Source organism: Brachionichthys hirsutus, chromosome 16 (genome assembly GCF_040956055.1).
Source record: "Brachionichthys hirsutus isolate HB-005 chromosome 16, CSIRO-AGI_Bhir_v1, whole genome shotgun sequence".
Taxonomy (NCBI): Eukaryota; Metazoa; Chordata; class Actinopteri; order Lophiiformes; family Brachionichthyidae; genus Brachionichthys; species Brachionichthys hirsutus.
The window spans coordinates 3,405,699-3,425,336 of record NC_090912.1 but is presented as its reverse complement, the minus strand read 5'-3'; the positions used below and the strand labels follow the sequence as shown (position 1 = coordinate 3,425,336).

Below are 19,638 nucleotides of genomic sequence, written 5' to 3'. Positions count from 1 at the left end.
GCAGAGGAAATGACGTCACCAGCCGAAACCATCGCGAGATTTTTAAGTTCTCATAGCAATAATTTGAATCTGACTTTGGGTCAGTTTTCTTCCGCTTTTATGGTTTTCAGTTGAATTCCAGGTTGAACGAACTGTTTCCAGATCGGTGTATTTCAAGTTTTGTGACTTTTTTAAATAAGATTTTTTTTTTTTAATTAAATGTCCATAGTACTCACTTTGACTGTTGTCCTGCATATAATACACGTCACATTTGCTTTTGTTAATGCTATCTTTCTAGCAATAGAGTAGAACGTCGCAAAAAAGCGTCCCCATACTACACGTTTGACTGTTGCCCTTGGTACATGAGCATTTGTTTTATATTAAAATCTCTAAAAGGTTTAGATACCAGAAACACTCCCACATATCTGTTCACAAAAAAACATCAAGAAATTAAGTATTTTCCATTTTATTAAGTTCCATATACATCAATATTTCTTCAGATGTAATACAAAGTAAGAAAATGAAATCCAGTCAAAATGTGACAATTTGTTTTTACAAACAGGGCAGGAACCTTCAAATAGTTTTATCCTTCTCAGTCACTACTGCAGAGCAAATCATTTACAATAGCTTATCAACTTACGTTCAGTAGGTTATAGAAGTTTAACCAAGAAGACTACTGATATCTGGATATCTGGCCACTTCAGAACAAACAATGAGTGGAGATGGGAGAAAAGACACAATGTTTTTCTGAATTTAGACACAAAAAAAATCATTGATAGAATATGCTCAGTAAAACTCAGCTATTGTGTGTCAAATTTGAGTTTCCTACTTCCTCACGGATTTTTAACAAGAAAAAATAAAAAATACTTTAGAAAAAATAAAAATAAAGGACATGGAAATATGAGAGGTCCTTAAGAGTCTTTTCTTCGAGGTAAACTTTCTTCTGAAATGCCTAAGTTGTTCACGCTCCCCCAGTACAGCCCCCTGCTGAACACCAGGTCCAATAAGGTCCCCTTAGAGCTCGAGTGGACAAACGGTAGGTCTGCCGGAACGGTTCTGTGGTTGCACAGACAGTCGGACGAACGGATCCCGAACGGGATGAGGCAGCGGAGTCTTTCAGAGTTACAGTTCAGAAAAGCCAACATTCTTGGCAAGTGCATTCTGTCTGAGCAATGTGCGATGCTTTCTAAGAGGCTGAAGAGCACTGTAGCTTGTTGTTATGCGACCTACAGATGTGGAGAGAGGGGAAAGGTGAGAACCCTTCACATGTTGCTTATTGCTGTAACATCTCAGACAGACAGAGGACACCAACGGGGTCAGCAGAGGATCCCTGCAGCCATGCCGGCGTAACTTACAGGGAATGCATGTGTTAGTGAAGACATCAGCCACAACCACACACACTGAGGCGCGTTTTTGAAGCGAGGATCTGGATCGGGTCCCCACGCTATGATCCATTTTATATTTATAAAACATTACCTCTCTAAAATGATTGGTTTGGTAAGTAACACATCAAAATTCGGATATATTTTATCACTGTACATGATAAAAAAATATACACTCAAGACACCCACCATCGACAAGCAGTTAGACGCAGAAGAACTCAACACACAAGACTTCACTTAAATATTTGTCGTTATTAAAATATGAATCTCTTTATATATTTATATAGTTCAACACATTGTTCAATCAAACTCTAAATTGAGCTTTGGAGAACTCAAATGCATTTAAAATCCCAGTGAGAATCGCATTGCTGCTGGGATTGATTAGTAGAAAAGGCCAGATTTTGAAGAAGCACGTCCGTTCATTTACATGAACACGTGTCAGCGACATTTATTATTACCATAACATCTTTAATCCACTAAAAATATATGTAATTCCTGGATTTGGTGTTTTTCTCTCTCTTTAAAGCATGATTTTTATTATTATTTTTATCGCTGTTCTGAAAACACAACATTTCCACGTGATTATTATTATTATTTTTTTTTGCTAGAGACCCCCAGTAATCCAGCCCATCCAGACTGGCCCACTTAAGAAGCTGACAATCTGCAAGAAAAAGGAGAAAATGGGATGGCATAAATCAAAGGCATGCAGCAAAGGTGAAACACAGACGTGAGGTGAAACACGATACAGATGTAACACGGCACAAAGTCCCATTCAGACGTCGGGCTCGGCGGGTTTTAGTGCAGCCAAGCGAACCTTTAACAGAGTGCGACTACGCTCTACAAGCACATTCCTGCTGCACATGCTAGCGGCGAAAACAAAAGTCAAAAAAGTGGCATCCATCACGTTTAAGATGAAGACAAATGAAACATGATGCAACAGCTGATGCAGCCAGAGGCAAAGCTTGGAGCGTGTGAGTATAAGAAGGGGGGGGGGCAGAGAAGTCTTGGGAGCTTCTGATCTTACCTGCTCGCTTTGAAACCTTTGAGCTTCTGCACAAAGAAGGCTTCCAGCACCTCTGCGCACTGAAAGAACGGCGTGTCGTTGGGGTTGTAATAGCGGCAGTTGTCGAAGATTTTGGTCACGTCGGCCACGAACTCTGTGAGTTTGTGGTAATGTCGCTTTTGCAAATGGGTTTCCATCGTGGAGAAGTCTATAAGAGACAGGAAAATATCTTCACGCCATTTAAAAAAAAAAAGAAAAAGGACACCACAACGATTATCCGTTATAGATTCACAAGTAATCGTCCACGGTAGAGGGCCGGCAAACATTTAACGAGGTTCCAGACGATCAAGTCGCTTCCTACCCATTGGCTCCTTGATTACACGATAATAATCCGGCGCGTCGTGAGGATCCACCGGTTCCAGGAAAGGCCATGCCATTTTGTGAGACTGTTGAAATAAGAAAAGGCTTAAATTACACACTTAAAATGAGACCGACTAACAGCAGCAAAGGAATTAACAAAGATACGTTTGGATGCAGCCCCGGCCCCCGGCCCCCGGCCCTCGGCCCCGGCATCACGCGTGCAGAACGTCCATCACACCTGCAAGGAGCGCAGGATTCGTTTCAACCCCTCGTAGTCTTTGTCAGTGAGCGGCGTGAGGACCGTCATGGCGTCTTCCGTCGACTGGCACTGTGGGCAGACGTACACGTCGATGTGATTGGCCTCGCTCTGCAGGATGCCCACGCAGCGGCCGTGGTACCAGTTCTGGCAGCGGTCGCAGCCTATGTAAAACCTGCGGGCGTTAAAAAATCCCGGTGAGCGCAACATTTGTAGTAAAAAAAAATAAAAAATAAAAAAAAGACCGATATGCAAATTAAAATGGAAACATTCAACTTTCGCTCGCCCGTACTGCGATTCGTCGTACGCCGTCCGGCAGATGCAGTACAGCTCCTCGCCGCTGCCGCCCTCCTGGCCGCGCTTGCAGTCGTTACACACAAAGTCTTCCAGCTTCTTGGCCTCTTTCTCCGTGATGCCAACGCAAGCGCCGTGGAACCAATTGGAGCAGAGGTCACAGCCGATGTAGAACCTGAGAGACACAGAACCCAATCACTGAGGTTTAACGCGGCGTTCGGAACACTGGAATGTTCTTAAAGCAACAGTGGAACCTACTTGGACTCATCGTAGGCCGTTTTACAAACACAGTACAGTTTGCTGTCCTTTTTATGGTCCTTTGAGGTAGAAGAGAGCCTCTTCTTCTTCTTGTGTTTTGATGAACTGGACTCCGTGTCCTTGTCTCTGTCCCGCTCTCCGTCTTTCTCCCTCTCTTGATCCACGTCTCCGTCTCTGTCTCTGTCTCGGTCCCGATGTCGGTCTTTGTCCTTATCCCTGTCCCGTTTCTTGTCTTTGTCGTGATGCCGGTCCTTGTCTCTGATTCGGTCTCTCTCTCGCTCCTCTTCCCGCTTACGTTTATGGGACGAGGAAGGCGGCGGCCCGGCACGGGCGCTGGGAGCGGGATGTGTCGAGTGGGAAGGACGGGAGGCGTGCGAAGCTGCCGACTTGACGGTTGCTGCGGCAGCCTGCGTGATGGCGGCTCTCGCCTTCTCCCTCTCTTTTTGTAGCCTGGCGATGTCCCGCCTCAGCTCCTCCTGGGGAAAAATAGTGATGTCTAGTATTCCCACATCAAGAAGAATTCCAGGATATCACGACTCTTACACATTTCATTGCGCTGACCTGCACTTGCAGCTGCAGCTCCTTGTCCAGCAGGGCCCTCTTCTTCAGGATCTCGGCCTTCAGCTGCTCCTTGTGCTTGTACAGCAGTGCGGTTAATTTGGAGGCGTTCTGCTTGGAGCGCTTCTGCTCCACCACTTCCTCCTTCCTCCTCTTCTTAGCCGCCTGCTTCTCGTCCTTCTCGATCTTGTCTAGGATGAACTTCATCACCTGGTTGCACACGATCATTCTGAAAACAGAGGGCGGTGGAGGGTGTATTCATGCACACAGTGTGTGACTGTTGCCAGAAATCTTTCACACACACCTTATATTGATTACCATATTGTGCAAAGGGTGGGTAGTTAATATTCTGCGCTTACAAAGCTGGAGGGAAGTATTAAATACACCATGCAGCGTATAGGGCCAGTGTCTCATGGCAATCTGTAATTCCATTTAAATGTTGAAACTGTAACCCCTTGAACAATTTCCTTCCTCATTTAATCATTTTGAAATGATAAATGTTACAATTGTAAAATGTATGGTTTATGTCTGTGAATTAAAAAAATAGTTTGCCAGAAAAAAAAAAAAAATAAAAAAAATAAAAAAAATAAAAAAAATGAAAACAGAGGGCGGGCGAACTTTAAACTGCATTTCAGGACGCGGGTCGAAAACACGCGGCGGGAAATACGGTGAATCGTGAGAACGCCATCGTAATTGTGATGCGTTAAATGAAACGTAAAAGCCAAACCTCTGGTTCTCTTCCCGCTCTGCCGCAGCCAGAGTCTTCCTCTGCTTCAGCTGTTCTGCCGAAGCATTCTGCTTCGTCAGCACCTGACAAAACATTTGATTAATATTTACACTTTTGGAAGCGGTTAGATAAGAATCGTGGTTAGCGGCGAGTCACACCGGTTTATGGACGCCATCGCCGACCGTCTGTAGGTGCTGCTCTTTCTGGTCCCGTTTAGACTCGTGCTGCTTCTTCTTCCTGGGTTTTTGCTGCTGCTGCTGCGGCGGATGTTGCTGTTGCATCCTCTGGAGCTGCTCCTGCACATTTGCGGGTGCCTGTATGGTCACCATGTTTTGTATTTGATGAGCCTGAATTTGCCCCCCCGCCTGCTGGATCTGAATAGGCAGCTGTAATTTGATCTGCTGGGGGACCGAGCCACCCTGCTGCTGCGCCTGTGCCTGGATCTGGGCTTGGATCTGGGCAGCAACGTGGGGGGGCAGAGCCGACAGGAGCTGCACTGGCTGCTGGAGGCCTGGAACCGTGATGAGCTGGTGCCTGATTGGAGACTGGACCTGAAGCTGCGTCTGTCCTTGAACTTGAGTGTGGGCCTGAGGCTGGAACTGGACTTGGAGCTTTGCTTGGACCTGGGGTTGGGCTTGGACCTGAAGATGTTGCTGGACCTGCAGCGGTGACTGCATTTGGAACTGGGGCTGGGTTTGAACCTGGGCTTGCTGTGGGGCTTGAGCTTGTGGCTGAACCTGGCTCTGTTGCTGGAACTGGACCTGAACCTGTGGATGCAGTTGGGTTTGGGCCTGCGACTGAACCTGGGGCTGAGGTTGGACTTGATGGGGTTTCTGTGCCAGGGGCTGGGTGTGAGTCTGCGTTTGAAACTGGACTTGTGTCGGGGGGTGGTACTGAGGTTGGACCCTTGATTGGAGTTGTGCCTGGGGCAAAGTTTGATTTTGGCTTTGCATTTGAGGCTGAAATTGCACCTGATGATGGTTTTGACCAAGGGGCTGTCCTTGGAATTGAGGTTGAGGTTGGAGCTGAACTTGAACCTGGAGGTGGTTTTGGGCTTGTGCTTGGGCCTGGAGATGCGGCACTTGTTGAACTTGGCCATAGGACTGGACCTGAATCTGTGCACAGATCTGAGCTTGATGCTGGGGTTGAAGCGGACTGTGGGTTTGGGTTTGGGTTTGGGGCTGGAGCTGAGGCTGCGTCGGCCTCACGGTGGCCACAACAGAAGAGACGGGCAGCGCCTTCATTTGAACCTGAACTGCAGAGACGGGAATTTGGGACACTTGCTGCATGGATACAACGGCAGGATGCTGGACTTGTGGAGGAAGCGACGCTGGAGGCAGGGGGGCAATGTGTGCATGTGCGGAGACCGACGCCGGGGCAGAGGCGGGTGACAGAACGGGTCCTGCAGCAACCCGAGTGGGCTGGACACGAGTCTGAGCTTCAGAAGAGGTTGGAGAGGCTGGAGTCCTCTGCTCAATCAGGGCTGCTGCAGGACGGAGAGGCAGACAGAGGAACGTATTTGTACATCGTTACTATTGTTAGAAGTGCTGGTGTGAATTGGGGTGGGTTACTTACCTGGCACCGACGGTGTTGTAGCGGCGGCTGTCACTGGATTGGGAGCTGCGGGCTGGATTTGAGTCGGAGCTTTGGCTGGAGATGCTGCAGCGATTTGCGTGGACACTACAGAAAGGACGGGGGCAGAGACGGGAGCAAGAGCCGGGGTGGGAACTCGGACGGGAGAGGGAAGGGAGCGCGAAACGGGCATCTGGGTCAAGTTGGACGGTGCCGAGACAGCGGCTACAGCGGGGGCTAAGGCGGGGGCTAACGCGGGGGCTAAGGCGGGGGCTAAGGCGGAGGCTAAGGCGGGGGCGCTGACGTGCATCTGGGCAGGGGGCGAGGTTAAGGCTGAGGAAGCGCTGCAGACCTGCAGTGGGGGCTGAGGAGAACCCGGCGCTGGGACAGGGAGCGACACCGCAGCCCGGGCTTGTGTAGGGAGCGAGCCGGGGGTCAGGGGGGAGACTTGGTTTTGCACCACGGCGGGGGCAGCTGGGGAAAGCTCAGTCCTTGCCATTTGCTGAGTGGGAAGAGAAGCCAGCGTGGACAATAAAACCTGCGTGGAGGCCAGAGCGGGCACGGCGGGCACAGGAGCGGATGCTTGAGATTGTGCTGGGACCGATACTGGAGTAACGGCAGAAACTTGGGAAACAGGGGCCAAGGTCTGGGCGGGGGCCACGCACGCCATTTGTGTCGGCGCCGGGGCTGCTGTATGTGTCGGTGTGGGCAAAGGGGCAGCGGTTTGGGTTTGGGCGAGGGCTGAGGGAGTTGGTTGGACTTGGCTCGGGCTTTGGGGCGGAGGCGTCTGAGCGACGGGAGGCTTCGGAGGAGCATCGGTCGCAGGCGTTGAAGACGGCGCTGATGAGGACGGAGGCATCGGGGTGAAGAGGAAGCGCTGGATCTGGCCGTTCGGCATGGCTGCCTGCATTAGCTGCTGCCCGGGACCGGGGATGACGGTGACCCCCTGCGGGATGATCTGGAGCTGGCCTTGGGTCTGGCCCTGACCCTGGATCACCACCGTCAGACCCGGGTTTCCACCCTGCAGTTGGGAGACACAAAGGGGGATCTTGCCATCAGGGGACGACGACGACCCCCCCGTCAAGGGAAGACGCTCGGAGTCAACCCGCCCCTCACCTGAGCGCCCTGCGTTAGCTGCAGGAGCTGCGCCATGGTGAGCTTGACTTGGCCCTGCTGCGGCCTGCTGGCCTGGGAGGACGCCGCAGGCTGTCCAGGTACGGCGGCGGCGGCGGCGGCTGCTTGAGATGACGGCGCTACAGCCGCTGTCCTCTGAGCTGCGTTGGCCTGTCCTGGTGCAGAACCAGCCGCAGCTGCGGACGCGGATCCAGACAGAACCCCTTGTTGAGCCGAGGTCGGAACTCTGACCGCTGGTGGTGCCGCTGAGGTAGACGGTGCAGCCGACTGGCTCGCCGGAGCGTCGGGATGCGTTTGGCCTCCTGCTGTGATGGCCTGGATGAGAAAGGGGGCATCATTTAGCCATTTACCCCGACCCCCCCCCCCGAGCTAAACCGACAGGAAGGCGGACCTGTTGTTGCGTCGTCGTGGACGACGTGGTGGCTCGGAGGTTGATGTTGCCGGTCGTAGGATGCAGTGTGCTGTACGTCCGCAGGTTGGCAGGAGGTCCAGAAGGGAAGATTCCCACCACTTTCTGCTGGACGACACCTTGTTGACGAGGACGATGCAAGCAGACATGTCAAATACGTACAGACGACTCTTTGAAATGTCCTGAAGCAACTTCCGTTGGTAGGACGACAGCAGTTTATGAAAAGGAGTCCAATGTGTCCCTCCTCCTCCTCCTCCTCCTCCCCCTCCTCCTCCCCCAACATCCGCCCAACGTTAGCTCACCTGAGCCGTTGCTGGTCTGACCCTGCTTGACCCAGGAAGCAAACGACTGATGGAAGCTTTTCTCTTGCTGGAAGGAAACGGGAGCGCTCAGTTTGGAGGCCAGGACCATCTTGGCTCCAGACGCGGCCTGAGCCGTCCTCTGACCCACGGACACCGGCGAGCTGGATGCGTCTCCTGAGGTGGAGGTGGTCGCCGTGGAAGCGGCGGCCGTTGTTCTTTGCTGCTCCAAACGCTTCTAAGAAGAGAAACACTCTGATAAGTTAGGAGCTCCTGCATGACGGCGCCCGTCCTGCAGGGTAGACGGAATAGAGCAGCCCCCAACCTGCTGGGCAGCCAGTCTGGCCTGCTTCAGCTGAGTCTCCAAATGGGCCTTCACATCTTCTGCCGTCTTCAGGCTGCTGCCAGTCTTGGAGGGGTCGAGGCCCTGCGACTTCTCCCGCTCTAATCTGCAATGCCAGGGAACATTTGGTAAATAACGGGCGTGTTAGAAGAAGAACTCCCCAGAACGGCACCGCCGTCGTTTCTCACCTCTCAGCGAAGGCTCTGATCTCCCACAGCTCCAGGTCCTCCTCGAGGACCCACGTCTCCACAGCAATCGGTCCGGTCAGCTTCGCTGGCTCGTGCTTCTTCGGCCTCAAGGCGCTGGATCGCAAGCCTTTCCTCTGTGGAGTGGGGGTTTCTACCGACGGGGACAGAACAATCAAACCACGAATACCTTAAAAAACACAACGGAAACTCGGCCATTGTATTTTGTTTTTACCTTTTGGAGTGTCTCTGTTTCCGAGGGGACAGATGATCTTCCTGATGCAGTATTCGGAGCGGATGCCAAAAGGCCCCGCGTCTCTCCGTTTTATAATCTCCGTTGTTGTGACATCCGTGTCTGTGGTCTCTGTGGAAACATTCCGTGGGTTAGTTGGCAGAAACCGAAGAGGTCCGTGTGTTTGAAGTTTCCTCCAACGCTTGAACACGCAACAAAGTGAAAGACAAGGACGAAGCGGTCGGCATGTTCTCACCTTTGCGAGTCGTTCCGACGGCGGCGGAGGGCCTGACGGCCATTTCGTCCCACCGGAGACACGCCCACAGCAGCCTCAGCATCAAGCTGACCCCCGCCAGCGACCTCACGGTCTGGAGACGGTACCTGAACAGGAAAAGAGCCAGTTAAATGTGTTCCATGAAATATTATCACAAATGTTATAGTAAGAAGACGACCAGATCACCTGGATCCTGTGAATCTACGTCAAAAGTAAAAGAATCTTAAACGATGACTTAAAAAGTTCTAAATTCGCTACCAACCTCCATGTGATCCCGAAAGTGGGTCGAGGCGAAGGGTAGGGCCATATATCTGGAGCGGGCTTGGCGGTGTAGTTGAAAATGGGCACCTCTCTGATGCTAGCCCTCCTCGCCAGCCTCTTCAGGTCATCGTTGGGCAGGATGAAAATGCTTTTCTTGCTGCTCTTGGTGACAAATTTGCGGTACGAAGGCAGCGCCGTTCCCGAGCGAGACTTCCGGGACTTGAAGAAGCGAAGGAGGCTGACCCGATCTCTGGTGGAGTACTCTTTACTGATCGTCATCGAGCTGGCTTTTGAAGCTGAACTTCCGATCTTGGTGTCCGTGACTGGAACTCTGGGTTTCTGGGGGACAGCTGTCCCGGATGTGGACTGGAAGGAGGCGAAGGTAATGGAGGGGGCGGGGCTCCCTGCTGCTTCAGGCGTCCCATCAGACCGGAGCGCATCTCGATGTTCTGTGGTCTTCAAACCGCCACCGTTGTTGTTGCAGGAAGCGTTGGAGGACGGAAGGTCAGAGGGCGCCGCTTTCATTCCGTCCTCGTCCTTAATGGACTCTCCTTTCTCGGCTACGTGGTTCTCTAATTTGGGGACTTTCATGGGAGGCGGATGACAAATGTCTGATAGATCCTTTTGCGAGAGGTTTCCATTCATCAGGGATTTGACGGGCTCCTTCCTATCGCCATCGCCAGCGGGCGGCTCCGCCGAGTTGCTGTCCGATTCTGCAGGGGTGACGACGCCAGCCCCCCCGTTCACCCGCAGCGGGCTGCTCTCGCTGTGGTCGGCCTCCACGCTCTCGGGATCGCTCCGTCCCCCGCCTTGCTGGATTTGCTCGTAACCTCGTTTCTTCGCGTTCTCTCCCACCGGTGCACTTTCCACTGCATCTAACAAACTATTGCTCTTTCTGCCGAGCTCAGAACTCTCGAGGGCCTCTCCATTCACCTTCTGGCGAGCTGAAGAATCCCCACCTGTCCCCTGCGCGGTGTTTAACCCCGTCCCTTTGCTGTGCTTGGAAGCAGTGACGTCTGCCTCCTCCTGCCCAAAGTCCAGCTTTTTAACCACCTGGTCTTTAACTTGAAGGTTCTCCTCCTCTTCTTTGACACACGGAGCCACGGCAGGCTGCGATGTCTTTGTGGCAGCCATTTTGGACGAGAGTGTTCCTTGTCTCACCCGCTCAAGCCTCTGCTTTTCCTCCAGGGTGAACTGCTTTACTCGGCGCTCCAAAAGCCCGTCCATCTTCGAGGGCTTCACCTTCTTCTTGTAAGCGGTGCGCAGCTGGAAGCCCTCACTGACGTTCACGACATCGTAGAAGGGCTTGGATGAGGATTTGTCCTCCTTTTCTGGGGGTTCCACTTTAGGGATCGGCTCGTCCCTCAAGGACGGGCCTTCACTGGAAGAAGCAACTCCTGGGACGTCGACCTCCATTTGTTCATCTGCTTCCTTTTCCTCTTTGTCTGCTGCCTGCTCGTCCTCCGTGAGTTCCTGTTTGGACGTCTCAGGGTTGCGGTCCTCCTCTGGACACGCCCTCCTGGATGATGCAGCGAGGGACACTTGTTCGTTGTTCTCATCTGACGTATTCCGAATCGTCTGCTTCTCAGAGTCTGTCGACATTTTCTGCTCCTTTGTGCAAGCTGTAACGTTTTCTTTGCTCATTTTAGCTGTAAAAAAAAAAACACGCAGAGGGGTGAAATCGTCCAAAACAGCACGAGAATGGCGAGATAAGGAATTTACAACTCACCCTCCAGCTCGGTGCGGTAGTTCACGTTGGTGTTTCCCGGTAACTTGGGGACGTACCGCGGCACTCGAGTCTTACTGACCCAACACCACCCCCCGTACCCCGTCACCCTGTACTCCTCCCCTTTCTGCTTCCACACCTTTATAGAGAGACGACACAAAATAAAGACCAAGTTCGGTTGAAACTAGAAATCTGCGCTTTCCGCTCCCAACAGGAAGTCGCGTGTCCGTCTCCCTGCTGGATGAATGGCAGATGAGTCGCTGCCGTTTTACCTGGTGCTTGATGGGAATGGTGTACTTCACCCACGTGGCCTGCTGCAACGTCTCTTCGTCCTCCAGCTTTTTCTCCCGCTTTTTCACCTTCTCTTTGTCCTCCCGCTCCATGGAGGTCATGCGATGTAGCCTGAGCGAGGAGGTGGAGTGTTTAAACAAGACGCAAGGAGCACAGGCAGGAGAGGAAAATGGATGCCTTTTGGATGGATGTTCAGCTAACAGGCTAAAGCTATTACTGTGTTCAGCCAATCGTATACGGAGTTTTTTTTTCTCTTCACCTCGTGTGTCCTAGAGAATCTTTCCACACAGGCAGCATGACCACCGGCTTGATGGCACACTCCAGGATGGCCAAGGCCAAAGCAAACTCTCTGGCTTTGCTGCACATCTGCACCGCCTTGTTCCAGTTGGTCCTTGAGAGCAAGCAAAAACGAGAGATCGCGAGTGTGGCCCACCGGCTCTCACTGCGGAGGCAGCCCCCCCCCCCACCCTGCTATGAGCTGTACCTGTGTGATGCCCAGTTGGGGTGCATAAACGGCCCTGGGACATTGGTCTCCAGCTGGACGATGGTGAGGCGCAGGGTGGAGACAGTCAGGCTTCGCGAACCGTAGACGGAGCCGTTCCATTTGAACTCGGACGCCGTGGTCAGGCTGAACTTGTGGGACAGGTGGCGTCTCTTGTCGTGGTCTTCGCGATGCTGATGCTTGTTCAGGGCCAGGACGTTGGTGCTGTACTGGTTGTGGTAGACCCTGTATTTGCCCTCTTGCCCCAGTTTAAAAAAGCTGCTCACATTCACAGCCATGTCCCTCTTGAGGAAGCCGAGACGTGACGATTCACCGTCGGAGCGCACAGGTGACGACTGAAACACGAGAGGGATCCTTAGATTCTATATTACATCTAAATGACCAGAAAATGAACAGTAAAGTTTTTTTTTTTTTAAGGATACAGACCCTCTGTGCGGATAAACGTTCAAATAATTAAGGCTCCTAAACCAGCGCTGACGCTAACATGTAGCTCAAAAGACACATTTTAGTGAGCGCTTGAAGAGTTCACTGAACGTCTCTTTCCTTTAGCCTCACCTCTTTGCTGCCTCTTGGCGTTTGGCCGTTTGAGTCCCTTCCTGCTGGTCTCCCTCTATCGCTCTTGAGCCTTTCGTTGTATTCATCTGTCATCCAGAAAAGGACAGGACACAATCAAACAACCAAAAACAAACTCTGCCTTCATTCAAACAAGGACTGAAAGACAACGTCCACGTGTCCTTCGTAAACAGAGGCGTCTACCTGTCCCGTCATGACTGGTAAAAGAGGACCGAGAGGATCGATCGGCCAGGTCAGGCTGCTCCGGCCTCCTGAGGTTCCCACATCCAGAAGCCAGGCTGCCTCCACAGCGCTCCTCTGACTGCTGGGGGCCGTCTTTGGGGGTCTGGAGCTCCTCAGGGTGTTTGTCTTCACCGCTGGATTCAATTTTTGCATCTTCACCTAAAAAAAAAAGAAGAACGTCTTGAACTCGCAGGCATAAAATCAATTATTAAGGATAAAACAAGCTGGATTGTAGGCTATGTGCAGTAAGCAAAGATGGCAGCTGTGTAAACACAATTAAAGAAAGAGGAAAATGCAACCTCGGCTATGAATTAATTCACCTTGTAGCTCAGCTAGAACTTTTTGGATTGTCGTAAGACTTGCAATTTGCATATGATCAACAAAAGGAACTTCTTCAGTCGGGTATGGGCAAGAAACCCAAACCCATCTCAGCCAGGAAAGGCCAAACTAACCAAAAACAAGCTTTGCATCCGCTGCAAAGCCGAATAAAAAGAGCCCAGACCTGCTTTTGAGTTTTAAACGGGAGATTGTGCTGCATATAGATGCAGCTCTTTGTTGATGAGGCAGTGGGGCTTCCAGGCAGAGAGCCTTTTGTCTGACCGACAGCAACACACCCAGAAGCCCACGAATTGGAAACAGAATAAGGAGCTTGTTGTGACAGACGTGGAGCCAGCTGCCAGAAACGGCATCAAGCTCCGTGCCAAAAGCATGCTATTCAATACGGCGAGCGCTGCGACAGCAAACGACACAAGACGTGAAACAAAAGCACCAAAAACAAGCATGAGAGACAGAAATAAGTTCTTTCACTTGCGCCCGTTATAACAGTTCTTGTCGCATCTCATGAAAGTGTCATTTTCGACATTTTGTTTTGCTGAAAACACAAAATAATAATAATATAAAGATTGAAATTATGTCCTGGAAGCTCTCACAGTGACAAATCCCACTGACCGGGTGAGTTCAACTAATAAACATGGAAATTAAAAAAAGGAATAAAAGAATACAAATGAATAAAGCCCCCCCCCCCCCCCCCCCCCAACAGCAAAAAGCAGCACTTTTATGGTTTCAAATGGTTCTTTATGCTTCACAGAGGACAAACAGATGGAACCCTTTCCTGTTTCCCCTTCTCATATTGTTTGAGGCAGGATAATTAACAGAACATTTAGCCACGGCAGCAGCTGCATTTATTTCACGCAACACGGAGCCAATGGCAGAACAACACCTTGGATCAGTACCGGAGGACCAACAGGTCACGACTACGCATTACAGAAGGGTCAGAGACAAACCGACAGCCATGCAACACAATAAACAAACAGATTGAGCAACCATAAAATATCTGAATCCTTGCTGACAATGCAGAGGTGTACGAAAAGGAAGGCATAAAGCAACAGTTTGAATTCAAAGCACAAACATTCGCTGCCTGGTTTGCAGTAGCCTCGTTCATTACAATAAAACAAACACAAAAAAAGCTGCTCCTCCTCAGGCCCATCAATAAAGATTAGGACTGCCAATCTAAATGGATAATTACCATTAAAAGTATGTTTTGAAATTCGAGCTGAACTGTTCCCTTTAAGCCAGGCTTGATTTCATTCTCCAAAACAAATGGAGGCTGCTCTATATCGTTACGGCCGTAAAGAGGTGGATAACGAAATCGCTGCAGACGCCGTCGCACCCGACAAGACAAGCGGGCGCAGGCAGTTAGTGGCAACAGGTGGAGATGGATCTACGGCCAAGCAGCAGCGTGAGAAGTGAAAGGTGAGTTGATCTGCTGGCAGGACATCGGTGCACAGCACGAGTCGTAGCTTGTTCTACCTGTCCCTTCCTGCTTCGCTAATGGAGAGGACTCCCCGCCCTTCAGGCTCCTGCAGTGAGCGAGCGCCGCGTTATCGGTGTCCGAGCCGTGTCTTGGATCGGACGGGCAGCTCTCCTCTGAGGCAGGGGGGGCCGCTGCTGGTGTTTCACCTACATACATAGGATCGAACAGCACCGGCGGTGTCAGAATCCGTGTCTCGATGGTGACAGCGCCGCCATGCAATATCAGAACTGAATTTCATCTGACATGGGCCCTGACTGGAAATGGAAGAAAAAAGGGAATGGGGTGGTGGGGGGGGCAAATTCACTTTTACCTTCAGGACTTCGCTCCGTATCTTTGTGTTCTCCGTTGTTGAGCGGAGGATTCAGCTCGTCGGCCGCTGGCCGTTCATGCTGGGCGTCCTCTGCTGGCCCCTTGGAGTCCTGTGACCTGATCTTCATACGTTCTACGAGTATATCTGTCGACAAAAGGAAAGAATAATTGTTCTAATGCAAGGATCTCCCCAGAACCCCCAATGACGGGTCCACTCCACTGAGGAAAGACGGGCAATTCACTGACTAAACGTACTGCTAAAAACTAAAAGGTATGTTAACAAACTGAACATCTGGATTCTCTGACTCTGGCCGATATTTATTAATGCGACGAACACTCCCTGTCTGGACAACATGATTCAAACAAAGGTGACGGTTTCAGGTATGACAACAAATATTTACCGTTGACGGAAGTGAGGTAAGCTTTATTGCTTCCTCTAGCTTTGTGGGTAAGGTCCTCTGTGATAGCCATGTGAGCTTGCACCTCCTCCTTCATCTCCTCCAGGGTGGCATGCAGGTCCATCTCCCAGTACTCCTTATCCAGGCAGCCCACGAGCTCCTCCAGCTGTGCTTTGCTGCTCCAATACCAGATCTTCTTCTTCTCATGCTCCCCATCCTCCTCGCTGGAAGGTGAGGAACAGATACGTTCTTAGACTCTTAAGCATTAGGGGAAGGGGGGGGACGACGACGACACATCTTATTTACTCAACCGCTTAAGATCAAATTCAAACACAACAGGAAGCGGTTTCAAACGGAATGCTCCCAGCCACTTGAAAATGAAGACGGTAACAGCGAGTCACAGGCAGGTAAACCAGACGCGTAAACAGACCCGCTGGGCACGCAAGGATTTCCCTCAAGCCTCAAGTTACTTTTTAAAATCACCCAAAGAGCTGCGACAGATCAAACCAGCCGCATCATTGTAACGGCTGTGCTCTGACAGAACATCGGTTTAGGGCGCAGGTGAGGAAGCGTTCCAGAAAAGCAATGGGCCCAGTAAAAAGAAAGGGTTAGACTCCTCGCCTCTTCTATAATCTATAATCAGCCAAAGAAATTCAGTAACGCAATTCATGGAGGCACGAAGCCTTTTGGACACCAAGTGATCTTCCAAAAGGAAAATGACTGCATGTTTTTGGATAGTTTCGTATATCACAACCGAACAGACTCGACTTACACAATAATCCTTCTGTTGAGGAACCAGTATTTCCTCTGGTGCCGGTCATATCCGACGGGCTCCTGCCGGATGTACGGCCTATTCTTCTGTGCCTCCGTCACGCAGTCTATGACACCGGACACCTTGTGTGCCACGCAGATCTCACACTGCCACTCGTCCTCTGGAACCTCCTCCAGCGGTGGCTTCACGCACTCCAGGTGGTACACCGCCGAGCAGGTCTCGCAGCACAGCAGGTCGCCCAGGCGGTGGCACACGCGGCAGTGGTCGTCGTATTGCATGCTGCCGTCGGACATCAGCTCCTCGCGGGCGATGTTGGTGGCGAGAAACTGGTCCACCAAAAACTGGAGCACCTTGATCTTAGCTCGGAGCGGACCAAAGGGGTACTCGTCCACCTCCTGATAGGGCAGGACGTGATGGTATTCCCGGTCACTCTCGCAGTACGCTCGTAACACTTCCGGCCACGTCATGCCGTCGAGAAAGTACAGAGTGGAGTTGACACTGTCCTTGAGGTCAGCAGGACCAAAGGTAGTGTTGGACGAGTCCTCCTCACGCAGGATGACCTTCAAGAGGGAAATATGAGTCTCCGCTATCAACGTGCACTGCTCTTGCCCTACCAGCGCCGCACAGAAGTCCTCAAAGCGGAAAGGGGAGAGACGCAGCACTGTGCTGAAGTTCCGCAGCACCTCGTAGATGGAGGAGGCATTGAGCAGCTCCTCATTAGGCACCAGGAGGTCCTCGGAGGTGTCAGGAAGCACAAGAGGAGGGATCTCCTTCTCCTCCAGAATGGGATTACGAGGTCGTGGAGCCTGTATTTTTTTCTTCCCTGTAAGATAAGAAATTGTATAAGAAACCCATAATTCCATCATTTTTATTCACGCAACGCTGCACATGGAAAACATCTAAAAATCCTTTCTATTGGTTGCATGAGAAGGCTAAGTGTAAGAACTGTGATATTAGCTCTTATCACTAATCCAGTTCAGTCTTTCCACCAATCACCATGTGAATAGATCCAATATTCACTGGATATAGCAGGTTTAGTTGTCTTTAGTTCAGGTTATTTTCAAAGACAAGTGCTGTCATCTTTCCATAGCATAAAAAAACAAAGGAGGAAGATTGATTAGCCAAATAATGCATGTGCTTTTCACACATGCATTATTATTATTATTATTATTAGCTAGAGATTGGGCTGCCTATTGTTGTTCCATGTAAACAAGTATTAGCATTTAATTTGACTACATATTTTAGCCACGTCTCCATGCTAGCTGTCCAACAGGACTAAGATAAGGCAGCGTGAAGTACTGGGTAAATACTAAATGACAGATGGACGTACTAGCCACGCTACAGGAGCTAGCTAGCATGGATCTTATTAAGCTTCATTCAGAAAACATTGATTCTTCTCATTCAACTCGGAGGTGAATCATCCGATAGCTGTGAAGACGTAAAGTTTCTTCTCTGTTGACTTCAGCGTGACATTTTGGCCACAGGAGCTAATCCCACTTGCTAAGGCTAGCGCGCTAACAGCAACTTTACTGAACTCTGCCGCTGCACACACATCTGATTTAAAAAGGCGCAGACTTCGTGCGCGTCTCGCTGAGATGCGTGCTCTGCTGTGTTCTAACAGACGGCGATAGCAGCCTGGCGTCACCGCGACCGATTCAATCCACCTTGCAGGAGCATGATCGACTGCGGCCTGTGCTCGGATCCTGTGCATTCTCCATTTTGAACAATACGCTTCTCTGCTTCCAAGCACCAAACAATAATAAATAATAATAAACAGCAGCATCGACAACGTTTCGGGATGCATTAGCTAACACCTGCAGCGCGCGTTGAGACACGGTTCGTTTACCCGGAGTGCTGGCGTGTGTGCTCTGACTCCGAAAGCTACTCTCCGAGCAGTAGCTGGCATCCTCCTCCTCCTCCTCCTCCTCCTCCTCCTCCTCGTCCAGTACATCATCTTCGAGGCAGTCAGACTCCTCTTTGAGGCCCTCGTCGGAATGGTGTTCCTCTTCGACATACTCGTCCTCCTCGGATCTTAAACTGACAGCATCGTCCTCGTCCTCGCTCTCGTGGTCGTCGTACACAATTGTTTTGGACAGAGCCGCCCGCCTTCCTCCGCGACCACCTCTGCCTCTTCTGCCCCCGCCGCCGCCGCCGCCTCGACCCCGTCCCCGTCCCCGTCCCCGTCCACGTCCCCTGCCCCGTGTTGACGTGACAGATCCCCGCTTTCTTTTTTTGGACGACTTTGGGGTCTCCCTTACGGGGCTCTCGACGTCCTCGTCGCCGTTGTCCCTCAACCGAGGCTTCAAATTCCTCCTGGGTCGTAAGCCACGGGCCGCAGCTGGAGCAGGCTCCGCGGCTTGTAGCAGCTTGGGCGGCCTGCCCCTCTTCCCTCTCATGACTAGCGAAAGCTATTCTTTTACTACCCCAATTGTTAAGCCAACGCCGACGCAAGCAAAATAAACGAAACAGCTACACAAGCAGGAAGAGTGAGGATTCAAAGGTTGCAGTAGCTCCGAGAGGCCCCAAGTGTCTGTTTGGCTTTGAAAGCTCAAAATGTTAGCCCGGCGTCCCGTTCAGGTTCGCCGAGAGCCGCCATTTTTCTTCTTCTCTGCCTCTCGAGCTGAACAAGCAGCAGGCTCGCGCAAGATGCGTCACGTGACGACACTGTTCGGGTAGCAACAATGGCAGCAATGTTTGCGATCTTTTTTCAAAAAATCTCACATTAGTTTCTTCTTCTTCACAGTTTAGTTTTAATGAGAATTAGGTGGGACACTTCAGTTCACATGTCACATGATTAAAAAAAAAATATGAATGTTAGGAAACAAGGCTGCCAAACAAGCTATGCATCTTTTATATTGTACATTTTATCTTATTTTTTTGCATGTAAAATTTGAAAAATCCATTTTTTCCAGGAGAACACCACAGTTATGTGGGAATATACACTTAGCCATAACGATACGGATTAAACGAAGAAAGTTCCCTTTATTAATCCCGCCGGAGGAAAATTATATTTTTATTACAGCAGTTACAGATTTGCAAGAATAACATCATGCAAACAGATTTGTTTTTTCACATCCAGTTGTCGTGGCCGAGTGGTTAAGGCGATGGACTAGAAATCCATTGGGGTCTCCCCGCGCAGGTTCGAATCCTGCCGACAACGAAGTATCATTTTTTTATTTCAATTTAGAGCACGCAATTCAAAAACACCCAAGTCATGCGAACTTTACGAAACCGAAAAAGTCTTTGGGATGCACTCTATATAGCTTGCTTGTATATGGATCAAAATTTATTATCCTATCCTTGACGTGTTTACATCACGTTCTACGTGAAAACATTAAAAAAAAGTACGTATTTAATAATAACACGTGTCTGTTGTTTCTGATTTTGGTTACTTAAAGTTAATGTCACAATTAATGTCACTGACCCGAATCAGAACACTTTTATTGATCCCAGAGGGAAATTCTATTTGCAGCAGTGCTCCACACTCAACAAAGCAGATGTACAGA

At 50.5% G+C, this 19,638-nt stretch overlaps 1 protein-coding gene and 1 non-coding gene across 2 annotated transcripts; one reads left to right on the top strand and one right to left on the bottom strand.

Moving 5' to 3' along the window:
* Window positions 1-458: 458 nt before the first annotated feature.
* On the bottom strand, window positions 459-18,528 carry LOC137905507 (nucleosome-remodeling factor subunit BPTF-like). The gene is made up of 29 exons (XM_068749752.1): window positions 17,979-18,528; window positions 16,133-16,955; window positions 15,364-15,584; window positions 14,964-15,107; window positions 14,650-14,799; window positions 12,802-12,999; window positions 12,601-12,686; window positions 12,028-12,380; window positions 11,803-11,934; window positions 11,525-11,654; window positions 11,256-11,391; window positions 9,528-11,175; window positions 9,248-9,372; window positions 8,995-9,123; window positions 8,763-8,913; window positions 8,557-8,680; window positions 8,235-8,469; window positions 7,915-8,051; window positions 7,506-7,838; window positions 6,393-7,410; window positions 4,976-6,303; window positions 4,818-4,900; window positions 4,094-4,319; window positions 3,533-4,008; window positions 3,273-3,449; window positions 2,963-3,155; window positions 2,726-2,810; window positions 2,386-2,572; window positions 459-1,205 (listed from the first exon to the last, which is right to left on the bottom strand). The coding sequence occupies exons 1-29, from the start codon at window positions 18,526-18,528 to the stop codon at window positions 1,166-1,168; spliced, it is 9,618 nt and encodes a 3,205-aa protein (XP_068605853.1). The 3' UTR covers window positions 459-1,165.
* Window positions 18,529-19,210: 682 nt separating this feature from the next.
* On the top strand, window positions 19,211-19,292 carry trnas-aga (transfer RNA serine (anticodon AGA)). Its single transcript has one exon. It is a non-coding gene; the product is annotated as a tRNA-Ser (tRNA).
* The last annotated feature ends 346 nt before the right edge of the window (window positions 19,293-19,638 follow it).